We start from the raw sequence: 17,775 nt of genomic DNA, 5'->3' as shown, positions 1-17,775 counted from the left end.
TCCTTTTGCTATGCAACTAACTTGATGTTTCATATAAAAAATAAAAAAAACTTGACTTTCAGCATTGATCTCCAGCAGAACAATCTTTACCCAGAAAAGTTTTGTTAAGGTAGCTTAATCCTATCAACATAAACAAAAGGTCGATCATGTTGAATTGATTGATGCTACTCATCACTATACTTGTATCAGATTTGATCCGTTGGTCAAATTAACACACTCAACTCAAGATATAGCACAATCTGGAAGACAGTTTCACAAGAACTCAATCTTTAGTTCTATTAAAAAGAGTAGTTCCATTGATTATTGCCACAATGACGAACTGTTTAAAAATCCAGCCGCAGCAAGCTTTATGTCTGCAGATGAGGGTTCCATCAATTATTGCTGCTTTGACATGCTGAGAACTGGGAACAGTCCAGTGTGAATCCAGTTATTGAAGAGGAAATCATGGCTCCACGACTTGGATTTCCTCATTACTCAGCAAGGATCCAGAATGCCCTCAGTAGACTAAAATTTTGAAGTACCAGCAAACATTACAAATCATTATTTCTACTTCTGGTCCAGAAACATGATATACTTTATAGTTTAAAACTGACAGCAAGCATTCGCAATAAAAAAATAGGACACATTTACACTTGTACTTAGAAAATGGAAGATAAACATTTTAGTTAAACAAATTATTTTATTTTCAGCAACCTATTTTGTCATCACATATATGGAAAAAAAAAAAAAAAACCTTTGTGATATTATAACGATCACGTATTATATCAAGTAGTTTTTGAGTTTTTAACCCCCAGGATCGATGTGATAACTCGGGCAGGTATCTTCTACTATAGCCCTGAGCTGACCAAAGCCTTGTGAATGAATTTGATGGAAAGTGAAAAAAGTCAGTCGTGTGTGTGCGTGTGTGGTGCGCGCGCGTGTGTGCGTGCATGTATGTGTCCCTCTCCACCGCTTGACAACAAATGTAGTTTTGTTGGCGGACGTCAGCGATAGATGGCCCACATAAGTCGGAATTTCTTCTTATTGACAGGGATTTTTCACGGTGCCCTTGGAGATGATCTGGAGCATCTTTTTAACAAAAAAAAAACTTTTTTGAAAAATGTTTTTTTTTACCCTTTTTCCCCATCCTCTCCTCTCCGAACAAATTTTGGTCAATTTTTGGGACACTATGCACGATGATTTTATTTTTTTTTAAGCACTACGCACTTAAAATCTATAGAAGTCTTTTCGGTAAAAAAAAAAAAGTAAATATTTTCAAACGAAAAGGTGAGTAAAAGGAGATTTGGCTGTTGTTTCTAGAATATCCCATGGCCACCTTCCTCGTTTCTTTCTCACTCTGACAAGTATTGATGTTTTTCAATATTTTCTCCCCATTACTAGCATAAACACGCTATTAAAAATTTTGTTTTGAAAATTTGATTTTTATCAACCCTAAACCTTACCGGTCATGGGATAATGCTAAAAATAATAGCCAAATCTCCCTCAAATCACACACTTTTTCGTCTGAAAATATTTACTTCATTTTAACCGAAAAGACCCCTACCTTTCAAGTGTGTAATGCCCCCCCCCCCCCAAAATCATCGTGCGTAGTGCCCACAAAATCCGTCTGGAGATGCGAGGGGAGAAGTAAGAAAAAATATTCGAATTTTTTTTTTGTGTGTGATAACGATACTCTAGATCATTCCCAAGGGCACCGTGAAAAATAGTATGTGAAAAATCCCTGACAAAATGGAGAAATTCCAATTTATGTGGGCCACCTATCGCTGACGTCCGCCGTTTTGTTTACGTCCCCCGTAACTTACCAGTTCGGCAAATAGTTACCGCTACAATAAGTACAAATACCTGTTCAGGGCGGTGCTCCAGCGTAGCCGCTCTTTGCTGACTGAAGAAAAAGATAAAATATCAAATCTATTTCATCTCGCATTGTTTTCTTTATTTTTAAGTATTATTTTCTTTAATTATCATGCTTGTAAATGTGTCACAGTAAAAAAAATCATTTATTTTACTTTTGATGAAATTTCCATCAATTTTATGACTTAACCAAATAGTTACAGTTACATTTGGGCGCCTCTGTTATACGTAATATAATACGACTAGAATTATGTGGCTAACATTTTAAAAAGTAGGTGGCATAATCTGACAGAATACATGAGAAATTTTGCCTGTACATGTAGACTCAAATTATCAAGGCCGATAACGGTGTGTAAATACTTACATTAACACACACACACAAGCGCGCACAAGACTTGTAGAGCTACGTTCCCATTTTAGCTCGAATTTAAACAACAAATTTAAACATTTTATTAAATCTATCAGCAATCAAATACTTCTTATTTGAACTTATTTTTGCAAGGCAATTTTATTAAAGGTAAAATATTGTTATACTGCTTTAGCTTGAACAGAAACTGCTCTAAAAATCATATTTTCATTGGTGGCATTTTAAGCAAATCACCGCTTAAGAACTCTTTAGTTGCTGAAAACAAATATACAATAGCAGACAGTTATTTCTCAACATTATAATGTTTATAATTAAATGTCAGAAGCAATGATCGGGTCGGTCACAATGTCTACCGACAGCGACGAAGGTCAAACATTGCAGGACAATGTAAGTTTGGTTAATACTGATGAAGAAGATCCTCCACCACAATATGACACATTGAGTTTTCAGTTTTGTGAAGAAACTGAGCGAAGCCTTGATGATGTTTTAACTGATATCAAATTTGGTAGATTTCATATTTTGATTATATTGCTTGGTGGAACCGCTTATTTTGCAGTTTGCAGTGAACTCATGGTTTTTGTATTTCTTAATGAACCAATTAAGAAAGAATGGCATTTAAGCGATATGGTATTTCCATGGCTCCCCTTCTGCAATGGACTTGCATCGATGTTTGGAGAATATCTTTTTGGAATCCTCAGTGACAGGCATGGCCGCCAGTTTACATTTGTACTTACAGTATCCATATGTTGCATATTTGCAATCGGATCTACTTTTGCGACTAACTTTCCTATTCTAGTTGTGTTTAGATCATTTGTCTCTTTTGGAAAAGGCGGTTTAGCAGCACTCGCTTTTGTTCTTCCTATAGGTAAGATCTTAGTTCTCTCTCTCTCTCTCTCTGCTTATATAGTTAGTTTTAAGACAGATCGATTTGTTTACATTCTTTTTTGTTTTTGATGTCAGATTTTTGTGTGTAGCTTTATTTTTACTTATTTCATTTGTTTTCACAAAACAAATAGCAAACCTAGTGACCTTTACTGTAACTCATCAGCATGGAAGCATTATCACAGTTAAATAATTTCATTTAACTATTTTTTATGACTATTATCGGCTATCGACATTCATTTTAAATTGTTCTACAAGTAACCTTTAAAGTATTGGTATATTGCACTGCAAATTTTGAAAACCCTCAAAATTGATATCACAAATGTATCCTAATCCAACATATCTCACTCATCCAAGAGCCAAAAGCTCTAATATTCCTAAATGATTTGGTAAGAAATGTTCCGTTAAATATTTGATCAAAATATAATTTTTTAAATATGTGTATCAAACAAAGATTATTTAGGGGGCACATTACACTTTCGTCCAGCATATTACATCTTTTTCTGAGTAATCATGTTCTAGTTCCTTGCCAAGTAGATTTCTGCCATCTCCAGTCAATTCTGATTTCACCTGTAACTCAACAGTAATCCTTTATCCCTCTTATTTCCCCCGACTGTTAACTTTCCAAAGTCTTACTATCTATTAACACTATTAAATTCTTAGTACTTACCATAAAACTGTGTGACAGAAATAGACCCTATTCTTTCAAATATATCTCCCCCACTTAATGTCCACTTTGAGAAGTGAAAACTCCATTTTTTAACAACTTGATGCTTCAAACATTTCTAAAGTATTTGAGACAATTCTTAATAAACACATATTTAACTTCAAGATCTACAGTGTAAGATTATTTTTTTATATGATATATGAATAATTCCCTTCCTTTCAAAAACAAAGTTTTTAATTCATAGAAGGCTGACGACTGTAGTGTATAAAAAACTTTGACAAAATGGGGCTCACAATCACCACCTCCTGCAAGGTTATCATAAAAATAGATGCATAACTTACTCCTTTGACCATACTGTATTTGTATATAACAAGAGGGGTTACAAATCCTTATAAACAACAAGATCCTTTTTAGGATTTTGTTATCTCTGAAATTCTATTAAATCTCTGCTTTCTGTCATAAACATATATATTCATAGGACAATGACACAACCCACCACTCCATGCTGTGAATTCTATCTCACACTGGTGAAATAAGCATACCTCTTCAAGTTATGTGCACTTCCACTGTTTTACCAGACTATGGTAACTCCATAGTTTTGTAATGTTTAATATTAAAATGCTAATACTGACAAATTTATATACATGAATTCTTGAATAGATCAAATTTTTCCAAAAACACTATCCATTCCTATTCAACATCTGTATTCACAAGCTCATTTTTTCAAATCAATTAAATTTTCAGTATATTGCTAATGGTTATATTATCAACTAGAAAGCAATTCAGAAGGGAGAAACTAAATATTGGAAACTAAATATTGTAATGCTTTTAATCCAGTTCTCTGCTGTCTTACTCATTTTCATGACCTAATACCAATTAATTTAAAGCAGCTTATTCCTAAAACATTCCTTTTTACTCTAGGCACAAGGCCTGAAATTTTGGGAGAGGGGGCCGGTTGATTAGATCGACTCCAGTATGCAACTGGTACTTAATTTATCGACCCCGAAAGGATGAAAGGCAGAATTTGAACTCAGAACATAAAGACAGACGAAATACCGCTAAGCATTTCTGCCAGCTCACCGCCTTGCTTATTCCTACAACATTGCTATTGTTATTATATACTCCCAGTCCTATAGATCCTACATAATTTTATATTGCTACAGCTATAGCATTAAACCTTTAATCAAGGTACATTACTCTGCTTGTTTGCCAACAGAACTTATGACTCCTAACATATTGAATGGTCAGAAGTAAAAAGAACATATATATGTATATGTGTGTGTGTGTGTGAGTATGTATACAAACTTATTCAAATACTATGCACAAATTTGCAAAACCTAAAACTTCTTATTCGATCATCTGTGAACAGACATAAAAACAGATAAAAATTTACTAATGTAATTATAAAATTAAAGAAACTCTAATTTAAGATTTTATATTTAAGCTCTACTTAAATAGTCACATAATTTCCCTTAATATATGCATTCTAGAACACTTGTAAAATAGCATTCCCTTTGTTGTTTTGTTTTGAACAAAAATGTAAATGTTTTGCATTATACTTAATGTTTTTTCATTAGTTTTTTAGTGTTATTTATTCAAATATTTTTATTTTTGTAACTTTTACAGAGTTTTTACCTCGACAGAAACGCAGTTACCTTATTATCATCACAATGTGTGGTACATTAGGAACTGCTTTTACAGGGGCAATGGCTTGGCTTTTGATCCCGACGCATGGCTGGAGATATTTTGTTGTCGCTTGTGCTACTCCTTTTTTGATCACTCTTATCTTCCGCCTTTTCGCAAGATATGAATCACCAAGGTTTCTAATGATTAGTGGAGAAAAGGAACAAGCATGGATGGTTGTTACCAAAATTGCACAAATAAATAAAACTCCAGTTCCTGCAGGTATGTTGCAAAAATTTGTTATATCTTTCTCAAAGGACATGTTCTGAATTATCTCTAATCCCATTATTTATGACACAGTTCTCCGTTTTGTCACATAATTTAAACCCAACATCTTGTGTACTGTAAATATTATTAGCTTTGACCAAACATCTTATTCCTAAAAAAGAATATCTTTATCAACTCACCACCCTTCCAAATTTAATTAGGAGATAGGTCTTCTATCTCTCCCTACATGGCTACAGCTCCTTTGTCTTAGACAAAATCATTTTTCTCTCTGATATTCTCATTATATCATTTTTGTTTATTTTCTTTGGAAATTTAGGGGAACTGATTATACATTTTTGTCTTACACAATAATAAATCCTCACCCACTACACTCTCGGAGTGGTTGGCGTTAGGAAGGGCATCCAGCTGTAGAAACTCTGCCAAATCAGATTGGAGCCTGGTGTAGCCATCTGGTTCACCAGTCCTCAGTCAAATCGTCCAACCCATGCTAGCATGGAAAGCGGACGTTAAACGATGATGATTATGATGCTGTAATTCTCCACTTCACTTTTTCCTTATCATCATCATCACCTATTGTAAATGATTATATTATATTATTGTTCTGCAATGTTGCACCTCTGCTGTTCTTTTAGTTTGTTAATTACACCTTCTGTCAAGTCATGTCGTGTTAAATCATGCCATATTTTCCTTGGTTTACTTCTGCCATTAGTAACCACAAACTATTCCATCAGTAGATTACAAGTCTGCAATATGCAATATTGCCTTTCTTTAGTTCACCTGTCCTTTAATTCTTAATCTACTTGTGTCACTCATTGAATACATTTCTGATACAATATAAATATGTTGCAAATTTTTATTACTTTCAGGCAAACTCTCTGGGATTCCAAGTCACAGTAGAGGACAAATTAAAGATCTTTTTACAAGGGAATTTCGTTATCGCACTCTGACAATTTCCTTGGTATGGCTATTCCAGGCAACTGGATATTGGGGTGTCACTACTTATCTTCCACAATATATGTCTGATAAACTGAACCTTGGTGGATATTTCATTATTTTCATCATTTTTATCAGTGAACTTCCAGGTTTGTTTTTAGCACTGTTTTTTATACGCAAAAACATGCTTGGACGTATCACATCTGTTATATTATTTATTTGCATGACCATAGTTCTTTTAGCAGTCTTTGCAGTTTTGAGCACTTCCCATCTTATCTGGGCACAAACCTTAACTATCATGACCTGCTTTGCTTTTATGGCTCCAATATACTCAATTCTGAATACTTTTACTCCAGAAATTTATCCCACAGCAATTCGTAGTACTGCACTTGGGTGGGTGTACATGGTATCAAATATTCCTGGTCTCATCACTCCATTTATTGATGCAACTCTGCTTGATAGTCCAGTTGTATGGCTCTATCCTGTTGTTTGGCTGATGTTCTTTGTCCTCGAATTTGTTGTAATGCTCAGCATCAGAACTGAGACAGCTGGAAAGCGACTAAGTGATAATCTACAGAGTACGCCAATCTGTGAAAATATTCCTAGCTTTGTTCCTGACCACATTCCTGAATGTACTGCACCAATATATGCCAGTGAACCTCCTTTCAGATATCGTCAAGATGGTTATCTCTAGTAACACATTTGTATTCAAAGTGGTTACATCAATGTCTTACAAACTGAAGTAGAAAATCTATCTTTTCTCAAAAACATCTTCAAAACAAATACTTACATTTCATAAACACCCATTTTAAGCACAATTTGATGTTTCATATATTTGTAGAGATTATAAACATAATGGCAATGGCTGAGCCAACAAAACTGAATATGAGTGTCAATAATTAAGTTAATCCTTGGACATCAACTTTGTTTCTCAACCTGCTGTGGTCATTAAAATAAATACCAATAATATATTTGGTTCAATTTAATCAACTGTATTTTCTCTCCTTTCAAAATTGGCACTTACCATATTTAGGTTTTAAGAATTAGTTTGTTAATGAGTTTCTTGAATTATATTCAAATGACTAATAGTCTATTGGTTTTTTTAAATGCTTATCTTTCTATTAATGTCTAAACACAACCATTTGTACTTACTCTTACAGTTACTTAAGAATAGGACTAAAAAGCGGTGAGAAAAAGAAGACGTCATATAGAATCCAGCTGTCATTACATTATACCCTTAATAATATTGTAACAATAAGAGAATATTGTAAAAAATAGGCTTAATAATCACTTTATGTATTTAAGTAAGTCAATATATGATTAGGTATTCAATGAAAAATCTAAAAGAAAAATTATTGCATGTAATATTAAAAAAAAACTATATAAACTGTGGTAGGTAAATAAGCTTAATAGAAGTCAACAGTTATGCATCTGGACCTCCATGAGGACACACATATATATATGTATGTATATCAGCATGGCCAAAGCTCTGAGCTGAAACTACAAAAAAAAAAAATTTACTGTCTATTTTCCCATGCTTCATTGAGGTAGAATTTTCTATAGTTAAAAGCCTTTCTCATCACCAACCTCAAGTTTCCAAGCAATATAATAAAATTACCTATCTATTAAACAACAAACCACCAGGATATTCTTTTGCAGAGTAATGAAAACAAATGCCACTGTTTGTATACTTTGTTTTACACTCAATGCATACATCAAGTCTAGGGTAATATGCACAAGATATTGATCAACCCACAACTGTAGTGGGAAACACTACATGACACTGTCTGTGCTGTGGGAGCAAATTCTAAACCATGCGAATGTGATTCTAAAGTGAACTTCTTAACCATATATCTATGCCTGTGTCTCTATGTATAGAGACACTATGTGTGTGTGCGTACACACTCATACATGTGAGAATGTGCATCAGAGCATCAAATGGTTGGGAGTTTTGGATTTAAGACAAAAAAAAATCCTTTTCACAGAAGATATAGAAAATGAATGCAGAAAACCTACAATGATTTGGAAAGAATAAACTGGGTGCTATTTTCTGTGCAAGACAATAGAAATGAGATGAGAAAATCATTCAATACTAAAGCTGTATACAAGAAATAAACATATTTATATGATATAAGAAAAAGGAGGGTTTTGTTAGTGGTTAATTATATTAGATGTTATGATAGTCTAAGTGAAATTAGACTTTAGGAAACTTAGTTGCAGATAAATGACACAAGATAGGAACAGATGAATATTAAGATTATTTATATGTGTTTAAACAATTATTAGAAAGTTAATTATATATGATTAATATACGATTTAGTATGTATAATATAACAAATGTGTAGTTCTAGTAAAGTCATTTAAATAAGAAAAGCAATGCATATTTTTTAAAAAATTAAAGCAGTGTCTGTTTGGCTCCTTGTGAGAGGGAACTAGTCAATTACATCAACCCTAGTGCTTAACTGGTCCCTTATTTTATCGACTTCAAAAGGATGAAAGGCAAAGTCAGTCTTGGTGGAATTTTAACTCAGAACATAAAGACTTGGAAGAAAAGTCTACACACACCTTAGGAACACAGGTGCACCTAATAATGCAATAGAAACTTGCATGACACTATTGGAAACATAATAATGATGATTGTTTATCATCAATATGAACAATACTAATAAAACTCTCTATGTTATAACTATTGGAAATGTCTTATTGAGTTATTGCTTTGGCTAACTCAGACATACCAAAACATTTAAGTATACTAAAGTGATGATAAATGGATCGAGCCTAACCTCCAAGGCAGGTTTCATTCTTGATTGACCAATTTCAATCAAATTATTATTTTTTTTTTTTTCTTCTGTATCTGTGATTTCTAGTATTCAATAGTCTAAAGTGGATGAGCTCCATAATAGTGACTTGCTCTTTACACATTTCAAGAAAATGAAGCCTTCATTGGTGACCCAACAATACATTAAAGATTACAGAACATTTTCATTTCACTCACTCTCATACACACACATTCCTAATTCACCATACAACATTTAAAGTGGCCATTTTGAAAAATCTGTGTGCACTGAGGATTTAACTTATTGAACATATCTTATTTAAATCGTAAATTAATTTGAAATGAATCATTATGAAACAATATGATATTGTAAACCATTTCGAGTTTCTGTATAATTTTTGGCCATTTTTTTTTAACAATCACGATTGGTGTATATTAATCAAATTCTAAGTAAATATATATAGACTATAGATGTACAAATTAATCGTGCTAGCATATGCATGTGTGTTTGTGAATACATGTTTAAATAGTTCAGAGTTTATACTCACTAAAATATAATTGATTTTATATTTTTTTGATTATGCATAAATACCCTCTGTGCATATGTGTGTGTGCATGCATGATTGAAAGTTGATGTATTTGTATTAAGAATGATCAAAGATGTATTTGCTAATTGCCATGCAGTTTTCATATATATTCCTTGCATACTTTTCACTGATTTTTTTTTTTTAGATCTTCAAAATGTTTTCCCTTTTCAAAGAATTTTTGTTTGCCAAAATTTTGTTAAACATTTTCTTTTTATCAATTGTTATTGTACACAACTCATGAACCAATATTTATTTCTTTATCAAAATGCAGCTAGACTACACAATGGTTGAAAATCTGTACAATAACATGTATGTACATGCGTGTGTGCACATCATCATATATATGTGTGTGTGTGTGTGTATGCATGTGTTGTGTGTGTATGTATATGTGTATACATATGTGTGTATATATATATGTATATGTATGCATATTAGTATATGTGTACATGTATGTGTATGTATATATGTGTATATGTATATATATATATATATATATATATAAATATAAATATAAATTATCCCATGTTATAGATATCATCATCACTATTTTACATCTTCCATACCAGTATAAGCTGTTCAGTTCAGCAGGAGCTGAGCAAGATGCAGTCCTCTGGCTCATTGGATCCTGTCAATCTATTTAACTATCTAACTCTAGCTTTATTTGAATTTTGTTTTGAAACTTTTGATTCAGTGAAAAATACACTTTGCCAGTCATTATGATGCAATATTAATGAGTCTCATCAAATAAAACATACACTTTGATTACATTCCTACTTATTGAAATACAACTATCTCATTTTGTATTTGAGAAAATCCTTTTTATTTTGTTGCTCACATATTTTCATTGTGGAAAATATGAACTATCACACATAAATAAGCTAATGTGACTCTGTACATATGTGAATACAATAATCCCTCGACTATTGTGGGTATTACGTTCCAAAACCTCTCACAGAAATAATTAAAATCTAAAAAAATGCAAATACTTATCGGCTGCAGAAACCTGGATATATTGAGGAGGCCGTAAATATGAATTTACATATATTAGCCAGAAAATTCTGCAATGTTCTGAGTACACAATAGGTGACCGCGATATGGCAAGGGATTACTGTATACAGAAACACATATATATCAACACATTTGTATGTATATTTAATGTCAAATTCTGTCATGTACCCATTAAGTTAAATAATTCTTGCAAATTTATGTATGTATATATTTATTTGTGTGTGTATTTATATGTATTATGTATATATATATATTTATGTACATATATACATTATATGTGTGTGTGTATATATATATATATATATATATATATATATATATATATTATGTATATGTGTATATATGTATTTACAGATGCAAGTTTAAAACAAAATGAAATATGATTCACTGAAATATTTTGTTTCATTAAAAGTTTGATATGACAAAGAATTACTTAGTCTTGAAAACAGTTGATAACAAAATCATGTTAAATTGCATTTTAATATTTGAAGTTGATATTTTTTGTTAATTATGTCATTTAGATTTTTGAATCTCATTACCTCAATAGAAATAGCCTGTAAGAATAACATCGTTAAAATTTATATACAAATTTACTAACTTAGCTTGATGTCTTGTCAAACTAGTCAAATGAATGAAAGACTGAATACAATATAGCATGTGATGTAAGTAGTGGGATGATTAATGATTAATGTTTGGGATGATTAATGCTTGTCCTGTAAGTCCATATGCTTCTACGTGAAACACTCAAATTTATTTTAAATCTTTTCCTTCTGGAAAATTGGTAGCAAGCTTCCAATAAAATTGTCAGCAATTGACAGCTTTTTCAATTGCTTGCAATTTTTCAAAGATTATCTGAGTGTCTGACCAAAGAATCCTCATTGGATATTATTTATAAAACTTCACTTTTTGAGCACTTTTGAAAATATTAATTCTTATCTTATTAATTGTACGTATAGAATCAGTCTATCAAAGCTCTCTTTCAGTATTGATATAGTTTACCACTTGAGCTCTTACATTTGTTACCTATGTAAAGAAATGATGACATGAAAACTAAAAACAGAAAAATTATTTCCTGGTTTGAAAATTTCAAAAATTTAATTTTTACTGAGACTGTCTTTTATTGTCATCTCTTAGATTCCTTATTCATTTACCGAAGATTCATTCCATACATATGGTCAGAAAGATTAGAGTTGGAGTGATATAAAAGGCACATGTATTGTTAATTGTTGTCATTCCTGCATTTTCTTTTCATCTGAACTTTTTCTCATAAAAATTACCACCACCACTATTTACAATCTTATTTAAAATATAGAAGCTAGGATGAATTTATAAAGAAGTATTTGTTAGTTGTCTTATATATAAAATTACATGTGATTTATAATTATACTGATCAGTAATTCCCTATTCCAAGAGGAAGAGAAAAATAGTCTGCAAGTTGCTGCTAGTAATAAAAATTTATAGGGCACAGTTATTGTTTATTTGCTAGTGTAATATTAAGTCAGAATATAGCTTACTTGGGTTATAAGTAAGATGAGCTTGAGAAGAGAAAGGTATTCATTTTCTCATGTAGGTTAAGATTGAAACGGTTTTAGAGCATTGATTGAAAGAAATCAACCATGTGAAAAGGAGCTGATGTACTGGATACATTTGCAAATCATTTTGAAATGAATTTTTGAAACATTGAATTGTTGACAAGAACTTTTTGTCTGAATGGGCGTAAAAATTTTTCTTAGTTTTTCCTCGTGTTTTGTGGAGCAGTGTAGAAGTGATTGGTTATCAGATTGATATAGTGATTGAGTCATTTATCTGTCTGTTATAAATTCTAATATTTTTGGCTTCTTGAGTGACATGATTTTAGAAATAAGTTCAACAAGGTATAAAATCTTATTTATTTAATTATTGCATATAAAATAATATGCATTTGCTCATTTTTTAAATTTTTGCATTGGTAGCTGGCAGATCCATTTCAAAAATTTTGTAATCTTACTCATGAGGTTTGAGACTATTTGTTGAAGCAGGATCATGAATATAAATATTAAAGAGAACTGGATCTTGTTCCAGTATATAATCATCACTTGCTTCATTTACAATGATAATTTAAGTGCCATTCTTTTGCATAGTAAGTTAACCCTTGTTAGGATACTTATACATATGTATACATGCATATATATATTATTTACATCATCATATATTTTATATGTGGATATTTGCATATATATATGCAAATATCCACATATAAAGTTCTGATATAGGTAGGATTAGTAAAGTTATATCATAGAGAATTCTACCCCACCTTCATTCTATGATTACACTAAACCTCTAGACTAACACCATTGAAGTCATCCAGTGGTTTAAATCCTTAAGCCCCAATGGTAAATACAAATTCATTCAAGTAGATATAGACCAATACTATTCCAGTGTATCTCCTATCCTACTTGAAGCCCTCATATTTGCACTAAAATATTCTGCCCCAACTAGAGATGATATCGATATTATCCTGGCAGTCCATCAAACTATTATAAAATGCAATGGAAAACTTTGGGCCAGCAAAGATACCTCTAACTACTTCAATATCCCAATGGGGGCAAGCAATTCAGCCCAAGTTACTGACCTCATGGATTGTTGCCTGCTCCATTGTCTCCAGGACCAATTCCCTAAATATTTCTGGCAGTCTATATAGGGATGACTCTGTTTGCAATCCTGAACTCTAGTAACTGTAAAGTAGAACAACTTAGGAAAAGAATCAGATATTTCTTTAAAAACGTGGGCATTAGTATCTTTTTCAGTTCAGATATTAAAACTGCTTATTTCCTATCTACCATAAACTCGGGGAGAACCTTGTGTTAACTTTTCCTCAAATCACCCCCTCCCATTTTCCTAAAATCCATTGTGGACAGTGTGTTTTATAGGATCTCATCCCTAGCCAAAGAGATATTTGAGCAATATACTGAATATTACAACTGCTCCTTAAACTGCACCAGATATAAAAAAACCCAATTAGATACCTCCCTATATGGAGTGATCCTTTGTCCCTTGAACCTGACACTGCAGATACATCTGCTCCTTTAGACAGAACCCAAGGTAACCTCTGTATTTCACCCTCTCCTTATTCCCCCGAATTTTACTGTAGTAGCAAACCCAATTGGCACTCTTCCTTCCCATCCAGGGATTCTGGATCCCAAATCTGCCATTGCCCATTAAAATCCATTCCAGCATGCACCTCCCTACCCCAAGGTATACTCAGGTAACCCCCTAGAATGGGATGAGCTACATTTATATTTTCTTAACCCAGTGATCTCCTTACATCTTCCTCTCTGCACATGTCAATATGCAGATGTGCATGTGTGCCTGCACACAATAGGCACTCAGTGAACATACACATGCGCACAGATATGCAAATATATAGTTTTACTGTTAAGTAGTAAGCCACTAATTTAATTCCAACTGCATGTTCCCCTCATGGCTAGAAACTTTATCTTCCATCTCCCTCTCTTTCTTTCCCCTTCTTTCTTCTCTCCTAGCAAATTCACCTTACTCCCACTCCTAAATATTTAACCTCTTCTTTTCCTTTTCTTCTCATTCTTGACCATTTCACTTCTAAGAGCTCTTTTCTTTTCTTTTGATTCTATATAAATGTATATGCATGGATGCCACAATATATTTATTTACCATTGACAAAGTAAAATGACCCCAGCTTAACATTCACAATGTTCAGTCTAACCTAAATTCCCCTTTTCTCCGTTTCTTCATTCTTAATAGCTTTAGACAATTGCTCACTCCCATATTTTTGACCTCTTACTTCTTTTCTATTACCAGCCATTTTATTTCTTCATATATGTTTTTCTATTTTGTCTTTTTTTTCTTTTACTCCATTCTTCCAGTTTCACCATTCCTTTTAAATTATAGCAGGTTAACTTAGGATTCCTTAATACCCTCCATGTGAACAGCTGTTTCATATCTATTCTGCTAGTATTTTGATGGCCTCAAATAATGCAAGACATTGCATGAGTATTGATCCTTGAAATGGCATAGTTATACCATATTCAATTGATAATGAAACGGCAGTTTCCAAAGATTTACCTAAAACTTGTGTATGCTACTGCCTAAATAATGCTCAGAAAACATTTTAATGTCTTAGATATTTCTCCTTTTATATTGTATTTAGTCTTTAAGTGTGTGAATAAACAAATATATTGAGTTTGATGTGTATATTTATAGGTTTTATGTTTGTTGGAGTTTTACTTTGCTTTTATCTTATGTGCAGAAGCCACATACATCAGTTTGAGGGATGTAGAATAGTGCCAAAATGTTAAAATGCAGATGGTTGTTGTATTGACAACTATGTTTGTTATTTAGATATTCATTCACTTGTTATTTAAAACACTCACACCTAATTGATTTAGTTGTTATCACCAGAAAACTGGGAAACATGTCTGTCCACAGCTGCTGCCTACTACCTTATGTGCTCTCTCTCCAAATATTTTTCAGCAACTCATCAATAATCTTTTCTTCCATTTTTTTTTTTTCTTTTTCACATTACTCTAAAATGTTGCTTTTAGAGTAATATCGCTTTTAAAAAGTTCTTTTGCAATCTACATATGTTTAAAATATATAAATAAATGGTTCTTTATTTGGCATTGCCTTTTATTCATTACGAATTAAAGTACTCAAATAATGATAATAATAATGATAATGATAATTGGCTCATCATATTCTGTGATATTGCAAAAGGTGAAAGAGTTAGAGCAATTTTGACTTAGCACAAACTTAATATTGTTTTTATAGTAACATAATGATAAATAAAATCAATATTAATAATGATACTAAAATCTGACACACACATGGTGTCTTATACAGAAGGGAGGAAACATGGAGTTGCCACATATATATAGTTTTCCTAAGAACATTAGTAATTTGTATATAATGATTCCACGTGGTGATCAAAACTGGGCTGTGAACTTGTTTACTGAAAAGTTACCACCTCACAATAATACAAACAATGATTACAGAAACTGTATCAGTTATAATAACAATGATAAAAGTCACAATGATGGTATTGAATATTTTTACAAAGATCTTTGTACTTTAACTTGAAGAAATGAAAAGTTATATTGTTCAAGAAACTACATGATTGTTCCAGTTTGGGGAAAATGTATATCATTAAAGATATATTTTCAATGTTAATAGTAATCAAAAAGCAAAGGCTAATGATGAGGATGATGATGTGGTTGTGACATGAATGACACTGATAATTATATTAATAATTATGATTTGTTTGTGACACAATGCTAACTTTATAAGGGTTGTTGTCAATACTTTGGACATCGGCATGTTGCTAGTATACATTGGTTGTAAATTTAGAAAGGCACCACAGATTAAGTTGTATGATCTGGTGCTACTTTAAAAAAGTGCAGGACACTGATTTAGATGTTCTGAATGATTGAATGCATTATACATCTCCCCCAAGATCAAATGCACTCATTAAGGTCAATAAAAGAAGAAAATGTCATTGGAAGTGACTCAAATTACTAACAGATTATGCAGCATAACTTGATAAAATAAAAACTATTCAGTTGTATCAGATTATAAAAGATTACGTGAATGGATAAGAAATGTTAATACATTACTAATGCATAATACCACAGTAATACATTAATGGCTTCGGCAAGAAGTGACTTACTGTTACAAAACATTGCTCCCTATCTCAGAAATTGTTTGCCATTTATATTTAGATAGATAATGAAAATTTAAATTAAATTAATATAGATTCATTACTTCTAGTGCAAGTTTAGAGACAACAGAAATGATTATATAATGTTTATGACTTTCTTAAGGACATAAGTACTATAAAAAAACTAAACTAATTTCAAGACAACCAACAACTGAAATCAGTTTACAAATTCAACTTATTTAAAGCACTTGCCATTTCTCATTGGTACCTCACCACTACTTTGCAGTCCCTATCACAATTTAAATGAACCATAAAATACCAGGCTGGTTCTGTTGGTAACTTCAAACAAGTATTGTACTCCTTTCTGACATAAGACAAAATTTGAGATAAGTGTTGATAAAAGCAAAAATGAATAGTGATAATAATAATTATGATGTTGCTGAAAAATGGGAAATGAGAAATAAGAAAAACTAACTTTTAAAAATTTATTTTAAATTGCTAATTCAGGGACAATGTATTACAACCTGCAAAAAATATGTAAAATATAAAATATTTCACGAGTAGCAAATTTGTTGAAAATTTCCATTTTTGTTTTTAATATGTTATCAAAATGGAGAAAAGTGCCAACTCCAACCAAATGTTCATTTGGTGTAACATATGCAACATGGTTAAAAAAAATGTTAAAAATGTAATTGAAGAAAGAAGACAAAAACAAAACATAGCCTTGCTGCAAAGATATTCTTATTAAATATTTTTCAATTTCTCTCCGGAATCTTGATTTTTGTCATTGCATGTTTTTTTGTTAATCTTGTGTTTTTTTCTCTGTTCACTTTTGCTCATTTCTTGTTTGCTGTTAACTCTTCTTTTAAAATTGGATCTTTTATGTCACAAGTCATTCACATTCCTGTGTCATTAAAATACTAACAGTTTATTTCACCTTTTCATTTTCACCCAAATAGTTTGTTTATGAGCTTTTAAAAAATGTCTTCCAATTCAAAATAAAGAGAAAGTATAAAAAAAAGTTCTTACAAAAAACAATGTATCTCATGTTATTCTATTCTTATGACTTACTTAAATATATGTTTTGTTTTCATAGATTATGTCTTAATTATATACCAGATT

The 17,775-nt window shown here is 31.8% G+C and overlaps 1 protein-coding gene across 1 annotated transcript; it reads left to right on the top strand.

The window, feature by feature from the left end:
- The first annotated feature begins 2,468 nt into the window (after positions 1-2,468).
- LOC106876230 (uncharacterized) lies at positions 2,469-9,102 on the top strand. The gene is made up of 3 exons (XM_014924705.3): positions 2,469-3,083; positions 5,394-5,672; positions 6,545-9,102. Exons 1-3 carry the CDS (start codon positions 2,534-2,536, stop codon positions 7,303-7,305), a joined length of 1,590 nt encoding a protein of 529 aa, XP_014780191.1. The 5' UTR covers positions 2,469-2,533; the 3' UTR covers positions 7,306-9,102.
- The last annotated feature ends 8,673 nt before the right edge of the window (positions 9,103-17,775 follow it).

This window comes from Octopus bimaculoides, chromosome 5 (genome assembly GCF_046866305.1).
Source record: "Octopus bimaculoides isolate indiv1 chromosome 5, ASM4686630v1, whole genome shotgun sequence".
In the NCBI taxonomy this organism is placed as follows: domain Eukaryota; kingdom Metazoa; phylum Mollusca; class Cephalopoda; order Octopoda; family Octopodidae; genus Octopus; species Octopus bimaculoides.
The sequence above is the reverse complement of the archived record's forward strand: the minus strand, read 5'-3'. Positions and strand labels throughout refer to the sequence as shown.